Source organism: Mus musculus, chromosome 5, assembly GCF_000001635.26.
Source record: "Mus musculus strain C57BL/6J chromosome 5, GRCm38.p6 C57BL/6J".
NCBI lineage: Eukaryota > Metazoa > Chordata > Mammalia > Rodentia > Muridae > Mus > Mus musculus.
This window is the reverse complement of record NC_000071.6, coordinates 35798144-35817989: the sequence shown is the minus strand read 5'-3', so window position 1 is coordinate 35817989 and position 19846 is coordinate 35798144. Positions and strand designations below refer to the sequence as shown.

Genomic DNA, 19846 nt, shown 5'->3' with positions numbered 1-19846 from the left:
GTTTCAAAACTGGTCTATGTTCTGGAGCAATCCATCTGTGATAGGAAGATAAAATGGAAGGCTTGCGTCCTAGGTATCATAGAGAACACAATTTGGCTGTGAAGCCCAGTGAGGGGATGAGCCTTCAAATGGGATCACCTGACCCATCCCAGGTCACAGCAAAAGTCAGGGCATGACTGCTGCCTGAGGCCTTTACTTTATGTGACATGGGTCTTGGAGTTCAGTGTCCCCTACTATAAAACAGAGGCTGCAGTAGAACCACAGAGCTTTGACTCATGGCTACACCTTCCTCCTCCTCCTCCTCCTCCTCCTCCTCCTCCTCCTCCTCCTCCTCCCCCTCCTCCTCCTCCTCCTCCCCCGTCTTCCTTTTTCTCCAGACGGAACATAGGAAGCCAGCAAGGCCTACAGAGTCAAACGTAAGTCTCTCCACTGCTGACATCATGGCCCAGTGTCTCTCTCTCAGTGAGGCGTCTTCCAGTTATTGACCAAAATGGGGTTTTCCCCCAGGAAGGCCTAAAGCATCAAGAGTGGGTTTTTTTTGGCATTGAACATCTGTGTCACCACCCCTGGATCCCCAGCAGGCAGATGGCCTAGCCTCTCATCTGCTTGGGGCTCAAGATGGCTCAGATCTGTACAGTGCACCTGGAGCCCAAAAGGTTTTGGCACTGTGTCGTTTTAGAAAAATATTTTATGCCTTCCAACAAGCAACTGCTATCTTTAGCAAAAAAACACCAAAGTCGGCAATGGAGGTGTAAGGGGTCTAGAAGGACATGGAGCCCCTGCAGCCCCACAGGGCCAGGACATCAGGCAGGGTTCTGAGACTAGTCCCCAGCATCCCTGAAGAAAGGGTCAGTGGTACTAAGGTGGGGTAGAAACCTCTTGTCCTGAGACACTGCCTCTCCTCCCTTGCAGGCTGGAGCAAGCCTCAAGGTTGGTCAGCAGAAACCCAGACCTTCCTGACTGAGCCTCCCACACCCAAGGCTGTCCCTAGTTTCTCCTTTGGTTGCACCATGGGACGTAGAGCTGGGCCTGCAGGTGGCTGCTTGGATCTAGGGACATTCCTTAGCCAGTCTCAAAAGTATATATGCCTTTATTTTTGCTTACTTTTATAGTGTTGGGGTTAAATTCATAGACTTGCCTTGGCTGGGCAACTGTTCTCCCACTGAGCTATAGTCCAGCCTTTGGTCTGTAGAGATAATCTCACGTGGTAGCACAGGCTAGCCTTGAACTTGTAAGTCTCCCGCCTCTACCTCCTGAATTCCAGGAGGGTACCATTGTGCCAGGTTTGCAAATTTCTTGTGAATTCCGAAAACTGAATCCAGACGTTCAAAGTCCTAATTGCTATGGTGCAAAGAGAAAATGAAACTTACAAGGCAAGGAATCAAAGAACCAGAGCGGGTGCCGGGCAGCCCAGGGGTACCTTGTGGTCATGGTAGCACTGGGTCCCCAGGGTCTTCTACCCAAGACCTTGTGGGAACCACTTGTTCTCAAAGGGAGAGCGAAGTTAGTGCATGCCCAGCATAGCCCTGGAGGTCTAGAGTCCTTTCCCAGACTCTGGCTCTGTCCCTGTGCCCATCCCCTTTAACACCCCTGGCTCCCCACTTCTCAGGACCCAATACTGACATATGAGGCCCGCTGGATGCTCCTATCTCCATCTGCCCTCCTTATTCTCACCATCAGCTTCACTTAGGAAGTCATCGTGGGAAGCTGTGTCATCTACCCACAGTCCACTCTTAGGGCCCACCCAGGGATGCATCCATGAAAGGTGCTCTGAGGTACACCTCAGACATGGTCAAGCATAAGTACTCCCTGGGGACAGAGAGTTCTGGCCAAACATGTGTGGGAACAGTTGAGGACCCACGCCTATAGTGGTATATACATGTGTGCCTGCATCTCTGTGTCTGTGTCTATGTGTTGTCTGAATGCAATATATGCCGATATCTCTGTGTACGTGTGCTTGTATGTGGCATGCTGTATGCCTGTGCCTTTCTGTGTGTCTCTAGGTAATGTATTCACGGGTAAGTCTGTGGGTTGCCCCCCCCCCCGTGTGTGTGTGTGTGTGTGTGTGTGTGTGTGTGTGTATGTGTAGGTAAAAATGCAAAAAGGTCATTTCTAAATACCGAATAGGTATCCATTCATTGGAGTTAATTTTTTGTTTGTTTAACATAAGCCAGTATGTCTTTTGCAAACACTTTTACAATAAGCACACTGGTTTTAGGGGCCTGAGATGCTGTCGTCATTGCAACTTTCAAATGCTCCCAACTATTTGAAAACAGTTTGTTCTCTGCTGGTAGTAAAGAACACATGCCTACGGAGCGCCGAGGAATATGCCCATGGGAATACAAAGTGGAGAGGCGAAAGCAACACCAGTCATGACAGGGGATGGTGTTCAGAAACAAATGTCTGGGTGGCTCCCTGACCCAGGGCAGAGCAGCCTGGACAGCCTCTTTTCCTGTAGACATCCTTCACAGTGGGGACCCCAACTCACAGTGGGACCCCAATTCACAGTGCGACCCCAACTCACAGTGGGACCTGGTGAGTCTCATAGGAGTTCATATCAGGAATGGAGAAGGAAAAAAAAAAGAGGAATGGAGGAAGGGGAGAAGTGAGGAAGGAATTAATTAGTGGTCCCAAGGAGCCCTGGGCTTCATGTTACCATGGCAACAGCCATAGGTATAAACCAGCACTGAAAGTGAGCTTCAAACCATGGTGGCATCTGGGCTAAGAGAGTGGAAACAAGTTACACCCCCATGCCATGCTTACCCCCACCTTTGCAGTGAGAGGGAATAGGGTGGCAGCTAAGGACTAGGCTCTGAGCACTGTCAGGGACAAGCCCCTCCCACACCTCTCTCTTATAGCCAGTTCCAAAGGACATGCTTCATGAATCCTCCGGCAAACTGCAGCTCTCTACAAGTCGACTTCAGCCACTTCAGGGGCTGTAGCCTTGTAGCCAGGCGTGAGCTCTGCCTCATCACCCACACAGCACCTCTGCTCTCACCTGTCCATCTCTGCTAGTCCCCTCCTGTGACCACACAGGACAGAGTGACGGAGTGACAGAAGTGACGGAGGACAAGAAGAGGGAGTAGTACCCTCCATCACCAGGAACACACATTTCCCAGTCAGTGCTGTTGGCACCAACAGCTTAAGATGGCACCATGCCTGCCTGACACAGTCCCAGCACACATGAGGCTGCTGTGGGGGAGCACAGGAAGCTCCCACTTGGGCTTCACAGAGAGGACAGCTGGGGGCAAGAGAGACTGCAGGGACCGCCAGCAGCCCACCCACCTGGCTCGGCACAGCTCTGCCAGCTCTGCCAGGCTTCCTACCTGCACGGGGTCTGTCTCCAGTCCTTCTCAGCGCAGGAGACTGGACGGCCTGCCTGTGTCACCCTTGCCCCAGCCAGTCTCCATACTCTTGTCTTTGTTTCTTTCTTCCAGCAAGTCACTGGTCCCTGCAGCTTCCCGAGAACACAGCATCACCAGCTGGGCATCTGCCTGCCTGGGCCAGCTTCAGGCAGTGCTGCTGCAGCGAGGCTCCCTTCTGCAGAGCTGGCTGTCTCCACCCGCCGCTCCCACCTCACACCCGCCAGGAGGATGCTCAGAGCTGTGCAGAGCCCGCAGAACGACAACTCAGTTGCGCCACCTCCGCTAACCACCACTGCAGCACACTCGCCCCCAGAGAAGGCAAAACCAAAAGCATGCAACTCCCAGGGAAGGCCTTTCTCCTCCACTGTAGGATGTAGAGGAAAACCAGAACTGTCCAAGTCCTGTCAGCTAGGACAGCCCCTTTGCAAGGTCAAGACAGAGTGCACCAGCACACTATTTAGACAGAGTGTTTCACAGCACTTGGCCCAGAGACACACAATAAGGATGCTCATGCTACAGATGAGGTCATGTGCTTGCCTTACTCTCATCACACATGGGGACCCCAGTGGCCTCACAAGGACGTCCTGGGGCAACTCGGAGCTGGGACATAAGACGTGTCAAGTACAAGCCTCACAAGCCAACTCTCTCATAGCCCAGTTCTCAGTACTGGATGGGGTCTGCCCACCCAGGCTAGTGAGGGTCTGCCAGCCTTGGCAGTGAAGTGACCCAGGTTCCCAAACTGCAGCAATGGCAGAGACAGTTCCAAGATGCCCCCACCTGAGCCCACAGAGTCAACTTGGTGAGACAAGGTTAGGTTACCATGCCAACCAAGGTCTGCTATCTGGCTGAGGTCAGGAGATTAAGAAGGACAGTGGGTGTGAAGCTCTGCTGGGGGATTCCCCACACCTGGCTGAGTTCTAGACTCTTCTTTACTTCAAAGAAAGAGGGACAGCTATGTGGCCAACAAGGTGCACGGGTGCTGAGGTATAGGGGGAGGCAGGAATTTCAGACCTGTAAGGGAAGACAGACATGGTACAAACATGGTTTCTTGAGCTTGAGGTCCTGGGTGGGATGGCATAGTGCAGGCCTCAGTGTGCTAGGGGGAGGGACCCAGAGAGTCAGGGAGGCCAGGTGGGCTGTCTAGGGAGGTGAGACGACACCGTTGTTACAGTTGCAGCTGTCCCAAGGGCCCTGATCCTGGCAGCTGCTCTTTTTAATAGGCACCACTTAAGCTGTTTCAAAAGCTCCTGGGGGCACATGGCATTGAGGCAGGAGGATCTGGGAATTGGAGGTCAACCTCAACTATGCAAGTTCAAGGCCAGCCTTGGGCTACATGAGACCCTGATTTAAAAAGAATAAAAAATAATGGAAACAAAAACCACTGAGGAGGAAGTCTTGTTCAGGGAGGGAAACAGGGAAGGCTCCTGGGCGGAGTAAAAGTCCAGGGCAGTTGGAGGGAGAAGCAGGGGAAGGGGAAGGGGGATAGGACCAGGCTTATGTGGGACGGGACAGGTTGGTCTTTTGCCCTGATCCAGGATATGCCTGTAGTAGCTGTGCTCCGCACCCAGGACAAGACTCACGGGACGCACAGGACACACAGGAGACCAAAGTCATAATCTTACTACACGACCCGCTCCAACAGTGCAGAGGCAAGCAAAGCTTACGAAAGAGAGGCAGAACTGCCAGCCTGCCTCAGGGCTGGGGCAAGGCAGAGCCTTTCTAGATCTAGGTCAGCAAAGGCCGGAGAGGGAGAGGGTCAGAAGACGCTAACCCAGTGGTTCTCAACCTGTGGGTCTCCCCCGACCCCTTTGGGAAGGGGTCAAATGACCCTTTCACAGGGGTTGGATGTCAGATATCCTGCATATCAGATATTCAAACTCCTAACAGTAGCGAAATTACAGTTATGAAGTAGCGACAAAAATAATTTTATGGCCTGGGGTCTCCACACCACGAGGAACTGTATAAAAGAGTCACACAGCATTAGGAAGGGCGAGAAGCACTGCTCTAACCTAAAAGCAAGCAATTTGCAGTGACTGCCATGAACCATTCAAGCGTTTGCAGTTCTGACCCAACATCCATGTTTCTGTGGATCTATCTGAAGGAAGATTGGGAGCACGAACGGAGCCTTGGGAAGAAGCTGTTCACTGTAGTCTTATTTACCATGCTATGCCTAACAAGAGGACCAGTCTAGCACATCCCAGGTCCCACTCGAGGAGGTGTGCGACACATGATGACACTCGCTTACAGGTGAGTGAGCTAAATGTCAACATGAACTCTGTGTGGACAAGAACAGGCTGACAGTGTGCTGAGGGTTCTGAGCACAGGGGAGGGACAGCTAAGGGGTTCAGCTCTTTCTGAGATTAGACCTCAGAGCACACCAGCCCGGCCGGCCACAGACCTCTCACCTCTAGCACCCGGCCCGTGATGTACTTCTCACAGCCGTCGCAGCGGATGCCAAACTTGCTGTGATAATCAGCCTCGCAGTAGGGCAGCCCGTCCCTGAAATGAGACAGGCAAGTCAGGAGGGCATGGGCTCACCCACTTGGCCCCCAACATGCAGGAGAACTGCCCATCAACATGGAGACAGGGTAGCTTCCTTCTACTCTGAGGGGACAATTCCTGGGCAGGTAGCATTCATTTGTCACCATGTGAGATATATGACAACCACCCACTTCCCATGTATTTATACAGAGGAACAGGGGCCAGCCCTCCTGCCCACTGGATGATAGAGGAGAGAGGGAGGGCTCCAGAGACTGAGATAAGGAACAGAAGCAGCCCGGAAAGTGAAAGGTGCTAAGTCAGCGACCTGGCTCTCCTCCCAGGTCCTTCTGACCAGGGGCCAGAGAGGGTGCAAAACAAGGGTACCTCCCCGCTTGAGGACAAGGGTGCAGGGGTGACTTAAAGCCCAGCAGCAAGTGCGACAAAACAGAAGGCCACAGGGCACCTCTGGCTGTAGGTAACACAGGGCCCTGGGGTAAAGCCTGCCTTGTGCCTGTGTTCTCAAGTATGGCTGAATACCCAGTACAGCAGGTGTCGGTGTGGAGGGAGACATCTGGAAGCTGTGCTCAGGAGAATGGCTGACTCTGTTCTGTATTAAATGAGCTAGGCATCAGCCCAGTATCATGGAGAGACGGTGCAGACAGGAGATCTCCTAAGTTACCTATTCTTTTTCCTCGGCACTGTGAGCCTAGCAATAGATGAAGGGCCGCAAAGGTAGGGAGATAGGGCAGGAGGAAGGAAGGGCTTGAGGAGCAAGGAGGTTGCAGGTGGCCACACTCAAGATAGTAAGGGGACACTGGGAGGAGACAAGCAAACTGCCTTGGACCCAAATACCATGTCCCAAGTGTGTTACTTAACGCCACCGGACATCAGCCCTTCCCACAGTAAAACGGGAGCAATGAGAGTGAGGTTGTCCTAAGACAAGGCGATGCTGGGGACAGGCTTAAGGAAAGCACTGTCAGTGCCCAAGATGACTGGTGTTGCTAGCTGTGGCTGTTTTCAGTCACAGGTCACCACCCAGCAGGAGTTGGTGTGGAGGTGACAGGAGGATGGACACCTGCCACTACAAAGCATGCACACTGCAGGGGCTGCAGCTCTTGTGAACTCTATCTAGATTTCCCCCCGCTAGGACAAGCAGACTCAAGGCTGTCAGGGTTTAAACTGGGTACCACACTCTTTCTCTCAATGCCTGGACCCTCACAATGCCCTAGAATGGATGTTCCGGGGATGGGTGCCCCTCAGTGTCTTTCCTTCACTGATCTCAACTCTCGGAGGTGCCTCCCAGAGGGAGGATGCAGACTGGGAGACCCCCACAAGCCCATGTAGCTACAGCAAACCCAGGAAGTTCTTAGATACCATCTCCATGGCAACACCAATGTGATCTCCCCCTCAGTTCTGGAGGCTGCTAAGTAACATGCTGGTGTGGGTGAGCCACCAACGCCCTGTGTGGGGTGGCACCTGATGGGGGGCAACACTGCCATTTTCTTCAAAGAGGCCTGCATAGCAGGCTCTGCCTGCCTGAGTCACTCCCCACAGTGTGGCTGTGACAGAGGCCAGGGGAGTCAGGCTTTACAGAGTCATCCATCTGAATGAAAGGAACCTCATTTTGGTTTGGGGACAATGTTTCATTTTGTGATCAATGGGTCACCTGGTATTATAAACAGGAACACAGAGAGGTCCCTGTTACTTGCTATTCAGCCCCTGCTGACAGAATATACTGTCAATCTAGATGACAGCATGAACATATTGGCCACTGAGACTCTACACATGTGCTCCTGGACATTTGTGTAGATGTGCATGCATGTTACATGTATGTGTTCATGTTTGTATGCATTCATGAAAGGATGCATGTGCACCTGTGTGCATGCATGTGTGTACATGCATGTGTATGTGTATATGTGCATACACGTGTGCATGTGTACATATGTGTGTGCATGTGTGTGTGCAAGTCTGTGCATGCATTTGTGCACACGCATTCCACTCTCTGTAATCATATAGGGAACCTTTCCACCCATTCAACCTCTATGTGGGTTCCAATTTTGAAGCATGGAAGAGGACTTTCCTATGCTTGTGGGGGGAGCTCCTCCAAGCCCCACCCCAACCTAACTCACTTCACTTACATTGTGGGGACCTTCTGCCTCACCTCCTTGATCCCAGGGTTAAAATATATCTCAGCTCATGACATGGTCCCACAGCCTCTGGCAAACGCTTGCTCCTCCTCAGGCACTGTGACACCCTTAACAACATGCTGGGAGAGCACTGAGAAGTGGGTAGCAGACGTCCCAAAGTCCATCTCTGTAGATCAGAGCATCTGCCTGTAGGATCCCATCATCCCATGGGATCAGCCAGCTCCATGAGTCCTTATGGCTAGTATCTATCAGCTGTTATGTGCCCCACAGGGTATCGGAATGTCCAGGCACCAAGCAGGTGGCAACATTCTGCAACAGAGAGGCAGGTGCTTTGTGTGTGTGTGTGTGTGTGTGTGTGTGTGTGTTTGTTGCTTTTTGAGACAGGGTTTCTTTATGTAGCCCTGGCTATCCTAGAACTCACTCTTTATACCAGGCTGGACTCAAACTCAGAGATCTGCCTGCCTCTGCCTTCCAAGTGCTAGGATTAAAGCGTGCACCACCACATCTGGCTGAGAGACAGGTGTTTTGTGATGTCAGAGCTGGAGAACACAACCCACTTCAGCAGGACTACTGGGAAAGAAGATGAGGGCTATGGGGTCCTAGTCATTGCGCCAGGACTGGACACCCCTGCCCCACCGGCAGCATTAGGCAAGACCTTCTTGGGCTGGTTCTGCCCACCACACTCACTTGCTGATGTACTCTGCATTGAGGAGTTTCCCACAAGTCTTGCACTTGAAGCATCCCAGGTGCCAGTGCTTGTCCAAAGCCACCAGGGCCTGGCCATTCTTGATTTCTAAGCCACAGCCCCCACAACCTGGAACAGAGAACAAACACAGATACCTTCAGTGTGGGCCCAGAGGCCTCGTATTGCAGGGCCCCACAAAACCCCCAGGGGCACTCAGCATGACCTGGACTCAGCCCTCAGAATCTTAGGTCCCACAGACTCACCCAGGGCAGCCCTAGAGGAGAGGCCCAGACACAGAGGTGTACTAAAAGGACCCTGTCTGGCAGTTGAAGGGAGCATTTGTGTAGCCCATGGTGGGGCTTGATCCTGTGTGAAGAGTATTGACCCTATGCAGCCAAGGCTGGAGACTGGAAGACCACGGAGGAGATGAGACCCAACCTCCTAAGAGACTGGCACAGAATCATGTCACACCAGGGTGCACTGGGGTCCAGGCTGGCCTAGGACTGCAGAGTGGCATGCATGATCAGGTGTAAACCTGGGAAAACAACCCCAAACCCATCCTTAGCTGGAGACAGAATGGTAAACCTAACCATAATACCGCATCTCACCTAAGGGACTCAACCTTTCTGGAGTGGTCTGAGCCCCACTCTCTCTTGCCCCTCCTCCTCCTGGCCCTACATTCCCACCTGCCTGGAGTCCCCTCCTGGAGAGGTCTGAGTCCCAGCCTTCACCTCCACTCTGCCCTTACCTGCCTAGAGCCCCCTCGTGGGGATTCTCTTTGATCCACATATCCTCCTCTGACTATCTGGGGCCACTGGGTTTGAGATCTCTTCCCCTCTGCTCTCTGTTCTGACCCCTAATCTTCCGGCGCCTATTCCAGACCCAGACAGCATCTTCTGCATCTGTCCTGTTCATCTCTGCTTTCTCTCTCTGAACCCCACGGCATCCATGAAGACCAGCATTTATCATTGCGTGGTAGTAGCCTGGTCTGAGCCCTGATCCGGCTCCCAGGAGCCTCTTCTCTCTCAGCTGTGCCCAGCCCTACTCCACATTCCTGGGGGCCCTGGGCCTCATGTCCCAACCCTGTTCTGCTAAGCCAGCTAGTCCCTCCACACAGGGAGCTGCTACACTGAGGCCCTTGTCATTCACTGGAGGATGTGTGGGAGCTATCAGCAAATCGGAACAGGCAGGGGGTGTAGGATGAGCATGCAGGGGTACCTGTGGGGACGTGTATCCCATATGCATGTATCTGTTCCAGGGTGTATACGTATATTACATGCTGTGTATATACAGCCAGTGTGGGTATACTGCCTCTTAGTATCCAGGCCTAGGTTCCAGGACCCCCTGAACACTGAAATCCTGTCTAGTGGGAGGCATTGCCTTTGCACATCAGTACACACCTCCCACATGCTTAAAGCGTCTTTGACCAGTGCTATCTGGAGTACACAGATACAAAGTGAGCAGTCACCACACTGCACTCCCTGGGAATCAGGACAAGGAAGATGTTTGCACGTGCTCAGTATAGACAGTTTTGGGTTTTGTTTGTTGACACAACATGTGGGTAGCACATGTTGGGTTCCAACTCACTACAACTGAGGATGGCTTTGAACTTGTGATCTTCCTGCCTCTACCCTGTAAGTGCTAGGATTTCAGGGACACTGAACCATGCAGGGTTTTATGTGGTGCTGAGCCACATTCTGTGAGGGATGATTTTCTTCCCAGACGGATTTTAACAAGATCTGGAGACCTTTATGATCCCTCCAAATGGGGGCAGGCCTCTGTGTATGCAAGCAGGACATGGGGGAGACGCTGGGCCTCTTGCTTAGCCCCTTACTGTAGTGAGAATTAGGAGTTTTGGTTTCCTTAAAAAGTGCAGAAATATTATAAGACTATGTTTTTTATTTAGTTTCAGGTGTGGGGATGTGGGGCTGCTCCGCATCAGCTGACTGTGATTTGCCTCCTGCTCTGGCAGAGGCGTGGTTTTGCCAGCTGCTGATAGTTTCTGCAATTGTGAGACATTTGGAATTATGAGAAATTTTCAGAGGCTATATAAATGCTAGGACACAGATAGGTGGAGTGGGTGGTTGTTGGTTGTTCAGGGAGGGTGGTTCCAGTTTGTTAGTAGTCGTGCTCAAAGAAGATGCCGGTCACACTTACTCCGGAGGCCCTGGGCCACGTGAGCACTGTTGCCCAGCAATGTGGGTGGGGAACACTTCTGGCACATACACTCCTTCCCGTTGAAGGTCACACGGTCCCCAGGAGGAAAGGGCAGCCTGAAATGAGAGTGGACATCCTGTCAACCACCTCCAGTCCTTCTCTCCTGCTGTCACTTCAAGGCATGGTTTCCCGACTCAGCAGACAATACTCTTTCTGGGGGACAGAGAACCTAGGCAGACTAGGCTGGGCCCAGGTCCCTGCCTTGCTGGCTGGTCCTGCAACCTTCTTAGCTGCCCCGTGTGCCCTGCAGCTCATAGATGCCTGCACCTGTCACCTGCTAGTGGTGTGGTCTGAAAGATACCATGTCCTAACATGATAAACCTCCCCAGGTAAGGAGACTTTAGGATTGAGAGAGAGTCCTTGACAATCTCTAAAGTGTGCTCGGTCATATTCTAGCTGTGCAACCTAGAGTACGTTTCTCAGTCTCTCTGTTCCTGTATCTCATATGCAAGGAAAGACTACTGTATGCATCACAGGCTTGCTCTCTATTCCGACATCCCTTATGGAGTGTGCTAGCTTAGATTGCAGGGCTGTGAGTGCCCAGCAGCCATCCAATCTACAAGCTTAAGTGGAGATGCACTCTAAACACCTGGCCAGAGCTAAAGGTTCGTGGCTCTCTCCCCCGACCTTACTCCCTACATCCCAGACAACAGGGCCATATTGTGAGTGTTTTGTTTGGCAACACACTGCCAAGATCTGCCAGGTGGCTGTTCCATATGTCACCGGTCTGTTCTTTTTCAGGGCTGAGCACTACTCCATTGCATATGTTGAAGGGAACTTGGGCTGTTCCAATTTTTTTCTTGTTGCTATGACAAAATGTCCAACAAGAAGCAACTTATCTTGGCTCACAGTTCAAGAGGAGAAGCCTGTCATGTTGAGGAAAGCATGGAGATAAGAGTGGACAGTGCCATCCACACTGTTCTGCGCCAGGAGGGAGGAGTGACTGGAAAATGGGGCCAGCCTATAGCGCTTAAGCACATACCCCTGTGAGCCACTTCCTCCAGCAAGGCTCTACCTCCTAAAGGTTCCGAAACCTTCCCAAACAGCACCACCAGCTGGAGACCAAATGTCCAAACACATGAGCCTCTGGGGGGGACCTTTTTACCCAGGCCAGCAGGGTCTATCCTCAGAGCCCTGGCTCTCTACCTGTAATAGATTTTATGTTCATCTGTTCTGATGCAGAACTTGAGTCTAGAGCCAAGGCTAGTCTTAAACTTGGGATCCTCCTGTCTTAAACCTCTCAGGGCTGGGATTGCAAGTTGTGCGCTGATCTGCCTGGCTGCCTCGAGATTCTGTTGATATCTTTTCACATGATTTCCCTCCAGCCTGCAAAACCATCACTCGGTTGCAGGGCAGCCCAGGCCTGCAGGGGCCAAACTCACTCAGCTCTTGTGTGTCCACTAACGATTTGCCTTAATCTTTTTTTTTTAATGGTGCTCACTATTCTCGTGCCCCATTGTATAATCCAACGAGGTTGCTGTACCCAGAGCCGTGACACCATCACCATGATCAATTTTGGAACATTTTGATTGCCGTTTATAATGGCATCTTAATCAGCAAGCTCAACTCTGCATCAGTTTACCCATCCCTCAGATTGGCCTTGGGTTGTGAGTCTGGCCTTCTTTTTCAGAAGGGTTTTGGCTAACTACAGCACTGTTTGGTGGGTTCCTTTGGGCACTTACAGACATCTTCTTCCTGTTTCCCAGCATGCATAGTTCCTGGGGGAGGTCTGAGCGCCTCTGCAGACACAGTGGTTCTTTGGTGATTTCTGTTATGGTAGTAGTGTTTTTCCTGCTATTTTTAGATTCCTTTCTTTTCTCTTTTTCTTGCAAATCTTTTGTAGTGTGGCTGTGCACAGCTGGGAAGTTCTCACTGAGATGTTGTACGTAGGGTTGACTGTGGATATCTGGGTATACTCTCTTGCCTGTGAATATCACTTTTTAGGGTCACTGAGATTTGGGGGGGTTGTAGGTTTCTAGCTTTCAGCAAATCTAGACAATCTTCATCCATTATTTTAAAAGGATTTTTTGTTTTTTGGTCTCCCCTGCCTACACAAGCAGGCAGACAGACTTACAGACCAATGGACAGGCAGACAGTGGCTCTACATCCACTCCCCTGTGTACCAGTGTGGAAGTGTCTACTGCTATACTTGGATTTCCAGTCACTTGTCACATGTGCCTGATCACTTCAGGAGTCACATGTTTGACTTCTGGGTGGCCATCTGGACACGCTGTCCTTGAAACAGTGACAGAGTGGACATGGCTGCTCCCATGTTCAGACCTGCCGATGTCACTCTGGTGGTCTCCGCTAACTTCTTCCAGGTTTTGGTTGGTGGCTCATCTGGAGGTCCACACTTCCGAGTAAATCCTGGATGCCACAGACTCTGCAGTTGGGTGTGGGGCTCTCACACCTTCCTGTAAGGAGGTTGGGCTCAGGAGGTTGCCAGCTTCTAGGGACATCCTGAGGAGGCTCGCCTTTCACCTGCAGAGTGGGTACACAGCAGCCCCTGCTCTGAGGCTGTCTAAACCCTAGCAATATGGCCCACCCCTACAGTGACCAGCAAGGTCCTCAGGGCTCAGAAAGCAGTATCCCCTGGAGACTGTACACTCACGGCAACCTTGTTGGCCCTCACCCACTGATAGCTCGTGTTCACTGTCAGCTTGACTGGATTGAGAAACATCTGGCAACCTTTACAGTACACCTCTGGGTATGTACTGTATCTGAGTGTTTCCAGAAGGGAAGTTCATCTTGAATGTGGGCAGCTGCAGCATTGTGCATCCATTCATTGTGTCATTGTGGGCAGAGTCTTCTGAAGCCCGGGGGGGAGGGGGGGCTGGCGGGTGGGGGTTCTTCCTTCTAAAGCATTTCACTTGGGCAACTGTCATCACAGAGTGGAGTCCTCTTGATGGAGACAGGTAGGCATTTGGCCTGAGATTTGGCAGGGCCCACTCTCTCCCCTTGTCTCACACGTCCTGACATACCACCCTTCCACTCACTGTCTCACCCTGGCCAGGAAACACATCACTCTATTCTCCACTCCAGATTCAACCTCCATCAGGAAGCAGGAATCTGACCTGTGCTTTGCTGCCCCTGAACTTGGGCCCCAGCTCCAGCCAACTCTGTGTGGTGTCTAGCCTGGCTGTGTATGCAGTGGCAGAGCCCTGCCCTGACCTACAACTTGAACAGCGCTGTCTGTTGTCACTTGTAATACAGTGGGTTTCCCAAGGCAGGCTCTCAGGCCAACTGGGACTGATGCCACATGGAAATTGCTAAGGTATTTATGGGGACCACTGATCCATCCACACTAGAGAGCACACAGCAACTCTTCCATGGAAAATGTCCCCTGTAGAGCTTCCTCCTCTTGATGTCTTCTGGTCAAAGGCTCAACTCCGGCCTTGGGTACATGCTGTGACAACAGATGACTACTTGGAAAGGATGCTGGAAAACATCACAAGCCGGATACTGATGCTGGAAAACACCGATGCTCACTCTACTCTTTACTCTCGCCTGTGTTTGCTGGCCAGAGGCCTCAGGGAGGCTGGCACTGGTCAGAAGGCACAGGTGACCATAGGCCTTGCAGGGTGGCATCCAGACTCTTCACGGGGAGCTCAGGTTGCTCTATGCCAGGTACCAGGGACCAGAATTAGGCCTCCCAGTCCCAGCCCTCTCCCAGCCACCTCTATGAGATCATACCACAGTGTTGGGCAGGACACAGCCCTGGGCCAGGATGGGTCAGGTTGCAGAAGGCCAGGACACAGGGAGAGAAGGAGGGAGAACTGGGTGGGCAGGAAGGAGAAGAGAAGGGGAAGAGGAAGGGCGACTCAATGAGTGCTCCACAGGACCTGCCTTCCCCTTCTGGAGGAATCTAAGAAGCTGAGATAACAGGTCCAGAGCCAATGCTGGTGGAGCCCTAGGCCAGCAGCACCCATGGATTGAGTGAAGGAAGGGAAGAAGGAATACATGGATATAAGAGGCTGAGACTAAGACACCTCTAGGAAGGATCAGGAGCTTGGAGAAGGCTCCAGGGGTGCTGGGGAGACAGAGGTGGACGAGGGTGAGGAGAAGGCAGTGTCACATGTGGAGTCCTGAGCCAGGACACTGGCTAGGTAGATTTGAGGACAGTAATACGTGAGGCATCTGTAGATAGGGTGTGGCACCTGCAGTTTGGGACACAGGGAGTAGAGCCTGGGCCTGTGAGAGTGGGAGGGCAGGGCAGGCTAACACCTGGGCAGCCATGGCAGGAAGCAATGTTGAAAAGATAGAGCTGAAAACAAGGACAAGGACAGGCTAGGGATGGCCGCCTTGGAGACCAGAGGTAGCCAGGGTGTGCTGCGGACTTGGGCAGGGGCAGCCGGGTCCTGCTAGGAGCCAAAAGATAGCCAAGGGTAGGAGGAAGGGCCCAGGTAAGGGGTTAGGGGGTGTGATGGGGCTGAGCTAGGGAGGCTAGAAGGCTTGGAGGAGGATGCATGAAGATGGAGTGGAGCCAGGGCTGGGGATAGATGTGCAAGGAGGAGGGGTAGAGGCTGGCAGAGCAGAGGCTAGACCACTTACCTGCAGACAGCACACACGAAGCAGTCAGGGTGGTAGGTCTTCCCAAGCGCCGACACCACTTCGCCTTCAATGAAGCGGTCACAGCTGAAGCAGCGAGTGCCATAGAGCCGCTGGTAGTCACGTGTGCAAATGTGCTCACCCTGCCTCACGAAGAAGCCACCCTCAGCCAGGTCACAGCCACACGCTGTGGAGAAGATCAAAGGCTGGGTCAGTGGAGTGACCAACTCATGCCTCGTGGAGATCTGAGTCCAGCTCACTTGATACAAGCTTCTACAAATCCAAATGGCTAAGTAGACCTGGAATGGGGCTCCAGGGACAGACACAGGCTCCCCTGCTTGCATAGAGTCAAGTGTATTTCCCATACAGAAGCTTCCAGAAAGAAGCACTGAGAAACAGAGGACAGGACCAGCTTCCCAACCTTGCTGGGATATGATGAGGCTATTCCACCTCTGAGATCCTGTGAGCCCCTCCAAGCTGTTCCAGTGGTGGAAGAAGAGGTTAAGCAGGGTGCATATGTACATGAGAGAAAGAGACAGAGATAGAGAGACAAGTAGATACACAAAGACAGACAGACAGATAGACAGACAGACAGTGTATAGCTTTCCACTCTATGCTCTGCTCTGGGCTGAAGGTCCTAGTGAAGGACAAGTGAGCCATTACATGGTCCCCAAGTCCACAGGGAAACTTCCCACTGCCTCTCCCTTTCTTCTGGGCTCCCACAGTCCTGAACCCCTGACTCCTATAATATGGCAAGGCCAGATCCAGAGCAGGAGAACCTACAGGCTCACTGCAAGTCACTAGTCCCTTCTCCGAACACACAGCTCCAGATTGCTGTGCCTAGTAGAGGACTTGCAGAGAGGACCTGTAGACTGTAGACTGAAGTATCTACCCTGGGACTACTGGTCACCAACAGCTGGTGGGCCCCAGTCAACTTCTGAGGACATAGTATGTTCCTTCCTCATACCCTCTAGCCCCAGAAGCACGTGTGAGCAAGCCATTCAATGTCTCAGATGGAAAATGGTCAATGCCATTTTCAGAGCTGTGGCTGCTGGTGTAAGAGCCCCCCGCCCCACCCCGCCATGTCATGTACATGCACAGAGGAATGCCAACGTGAAACCTAGACTTCTACATCCTAATAGCTCACTATCCCAGCCTATGGCTGCCACTGCCACCGCTTCTACCAAAGGCTAGATGCCAGCCTGGGGCCTTGCTGGATTCCTTCTCCACACCCAGTCTGGGAATGAAACCCAAGGTCTAATCTTGTCCCACCAAAGATCAAACAAATATCCCTTCCGCAAGAACAGGCCATGGGGCTGACAGAGCTGCACAGGATTATACTGCGGTGCCTTGGGGACAAGACAGTGTCACAAATACTCAAGGTGCTGACTCTGGGCTGTGTCTGCCTGTCAGCTGTGACAACACTGCTCAGTCCTTAGAGGAGAAATGTGTGCAGGGGCAGAGACGTAGGCTCGAGTGAGCCCCACTGCAGCACAGGGAGAGGAACACAGATAGCTGAGAGACTCCACCGACTCCTGGCCCTGCTGCCTCAGGCGTCTGCTAGCTCCTGGCTGCCTTAAGGATCCCAAGGTCACCCTAAGACAGTGACATCTCAGACCTCTGCTCCTAAAAATAAAAAGTCCAAGTTCACCAGTAACTCAAGTCCCTCATGGAGACAATGCGCTCTATCATGTTACAGTGTGAAAAGGATCAAGTTCAGAGGCCTGGAGGGCTTGGGGAACACAGGGGTTGGCAGCAGTGGGTAAGAAGGCAGGCTCAGGGTCACTTCCTGGAATTAATTCTTCCTTCCTTTCTTTCTTCCTTTTTTCTTTCCTTGTTTATTTGTTTGTTTGTTTCCTTTTCTTTCTTTCTCCCTTTCTTTTTTAATTTGTACGTGTTCATATGTGCATGGTGACCAGAGATCAATGCCAGGTGTCTTCCTCAAGTTGTCCTCCATATTTGTTTTTGAGACAGTGTCTCTCGGATTCAGCTGCGCTGGCTTCCCAGTGAGCTCCAGGCATCCTCCTGCCTCTGCCTACCCACAAGACTGGGTTAAGCAGATGCACACCCACATCTAGCCTTTTCTGTAGGTGTTGGGGCTCTGCAGTCAGGCTGCAGAGAGAGGCTGCTGTTTCCTGGAGTAAAGCTTCCCCAGAGCCAATGTGTCCTTTCCTCTGGGGAGGGACAGTTTGGAGCTGTGTGCAATGGCAGGCTCTCTGTGTGGTGGCTCTCTAACCCAACTCACGCCCACTCTGTGGAGCCTGAGGCATGTTTTCCTAGCAATGCTGGGAATAAAGTATTACATCCTCATTTCTTTCTTCAAACAGCTGTAGTCATCATTGTGGGGTCGCTACCACACAGAGTTCTGGCTTTTTGTCATGTGTAGTAGTAGAGGAAGGACTAGAAAGATGGGGTATCATTGTAAGAATGCATCAGGGCCCAGACGTCTGAGATGCCGAGAACCCCCTCAATCTGGGTGGCTCTTGAGACAACAATGAAAGCCAACTGCGCATGCCCTAGGACAAGGACTCTGAAGGCTAGTAGTGTCTGCTTCACCTGAAGGCAGATCCCTCAGGATCCAAGCATAAAGTAAGAGCTAGCTCAGGCTATCCCTGTCACTACCCCTCAGGCTATCCCTGTCACTACCCCCACAGACCATGTTTCTCCTGTGGAGACTGATGGTACAGAGCTGACAATACCAAGAGTGTTTTGGGGTGGCCAAAACAGAAAATTCTCTTTTCAAACACCAGGAAGGCTCAGCCAGTGTGGAGCCCCACAAACAAATGCCCAGGCACTTCTATGGGTTCAGGGGCCATGGGGGGTGGTGGTGGGCTGGAATCAAAACCCAAGAAGCTCCGAGCTCCATCTCCCCTCTCTGGGGTCAGTCACCAGCCCCTCCCCACAGCTGACCTGGTAGTGTCGCCTCCTGCCTAGGGCAGCCTTGTTCTTGCCTGGCACATTTCTATCTTCAAGTCAGAGTCAAATATATCTCCTCTGTGGACCCTTTTCTGGAAGCCTCTGGACTCTCCTCTGAGCCTTCATATTCCAAGGATTTGCCTCCTATTCTTTCTATCCAAACAGTCAAGTTAACATCCTCTCAATTCACTGAGGGTCCCTGCAGCCAAGGCAGTACCAGTCCCCATACAGCCCAGGTGATCACCACTGCCATGGCCGGGGCCAGGCACATAGGGCTGCAAACCAGCATTCCTTTAACACTGCCGGCTCTGTGAGTCTGGATGCCATGCCCAGTGGGTGGGTCCTACTCACTGTACCCTGTGGGTGGTTTTCTCACATTTCCAGGGTGTTGGGTGGAGCCATGCTTGGTCCCCAGCACGCACACGAAATGCAGGGCAGAGGAGAAGGCTCCAAAGCAGGTCACATTCCCTGCAGAGCCATGGCTCACGGCTTTAGCCCCCTTGTCCTCACCTTCTTGATTTAAAACCATTGTATTTTTAGGCTACTTTTTATAAGCAAGGAAAAACCAATGGCTTTCATTTAGAACATTTCCAGTGCTACTACATGAGAGATGCAGCGGGATCTGGTGTAGCGAGCTCCCCTGAACCCCAACTACTGATTTTGCACAGCAAGCAAAGGTTACTGATATTCTGGTTAGTGCCCCAGTGACTCAAGGATGGCTTCCCTGATCCTGGGCCAGCCTCATGATCTGCAGACCCGGAGTCTCCCGACCCCCACTCCCACCCCCTGAGGATTCCTTTGCCACACCAGATGGCTCAAAACTCTGCAGAAGCTCCGTGTCTCCAGAGAGCTTTCTGGACGGAGAAAAAGTGAAAAGGGTGTCTGGGAAGCCTGGTTTGGGGCACTCTGGCTGAGAAGCCTGGCTCAGGGCACTCCGTGGCTAAGCATGGGCCACAGAGAAGCTCAGCTCGCAACTTTAACCCCTCTTGTCCTCACCTTGATTTAAAACCATTGTATCTTTAGGTTGCACTCACCTTTGCACACAAAGCACCTGATGTGGAAGTACTTGTTCTGCACACGCAGCACCTCTCCCTTGCACACATTCCCACAGGTATTACACAGGATCGCAGTGCTGGCCGGCTTCTCCAGTGGGGCATGAGCAGCCTGGGGCTGCGACACTGTGGGGAGAAAGGAGTCAGGTTAAAGTGAGGGGCACTCAGCACAGGGAGAGCAAACAGAAGGCCTTTCAGCATGTCTCCACCCACAGGGCTGGTCCCATAGGGCGTAAGGTGGTGGTCCATCTCCTCCTTCCATCTGGGATCAAGTGACACTCAGGTTGTATGACAGGTGACAGTTCTGAGAGCCAAAACCATCTGGTAAACCCACTGTGGGCTCTGTTTGTGGTTATTCTGCCCAGTGAGCTATTTTATCCCTCTCTCTGCATACTTATCTATGACGTCCCAACATGTCCCTGTGTACCTCTAGAG

At 52.2% G+C, this 19846-nt stretch overlaps 1 protein-coding gene across 32 annotated transcripts in view; it reads right to left on the bottom strand.

Moving 5' to 3' along the window:
• The window catches only part of Ablim2 (actin-binding LIM protein 2), a 127125-nt gene that overhangs the window by 66990 nt on the left and 40289 nt on the right, over positions 1 to 19846 (bottom strand). For 28 of the 32 annotated variants that reach the window (XM_006503906.1, XM_006503911.1, XM_006503912.1 and 25 more), the window contains exons 2-6: positions 19394 to 19537; positions 15447 to 15630; positions 10836 to 10951; positions 8681 to 8807; positions 5771 to 5864 (exon numbers count right to left, since the gene is read on the bottom strand). In XM_006503906.1, coding sequence (XP_006503969.1) covers positions 5771 to 5864; positions 8681 to 8807; positions 10836 to 10951; positions 15447 to 15630; positions 19394 to 19537 — 665 coding nt within the window. Of the gene's footprint in view, positions 1 to 3326; positions 3722 to 5770; positions 5865 to 8680; positions 8808 to 10835; positions 10952 to 15446; positions 15631 to 19393; positions 19538 to 19846 lie in introns of those variants that run through there. The other 4 variants (XM_006503925.3, XM_006503926.3, XM_030254385.1 and 1 more) reach the window with 4 other exon arrangements.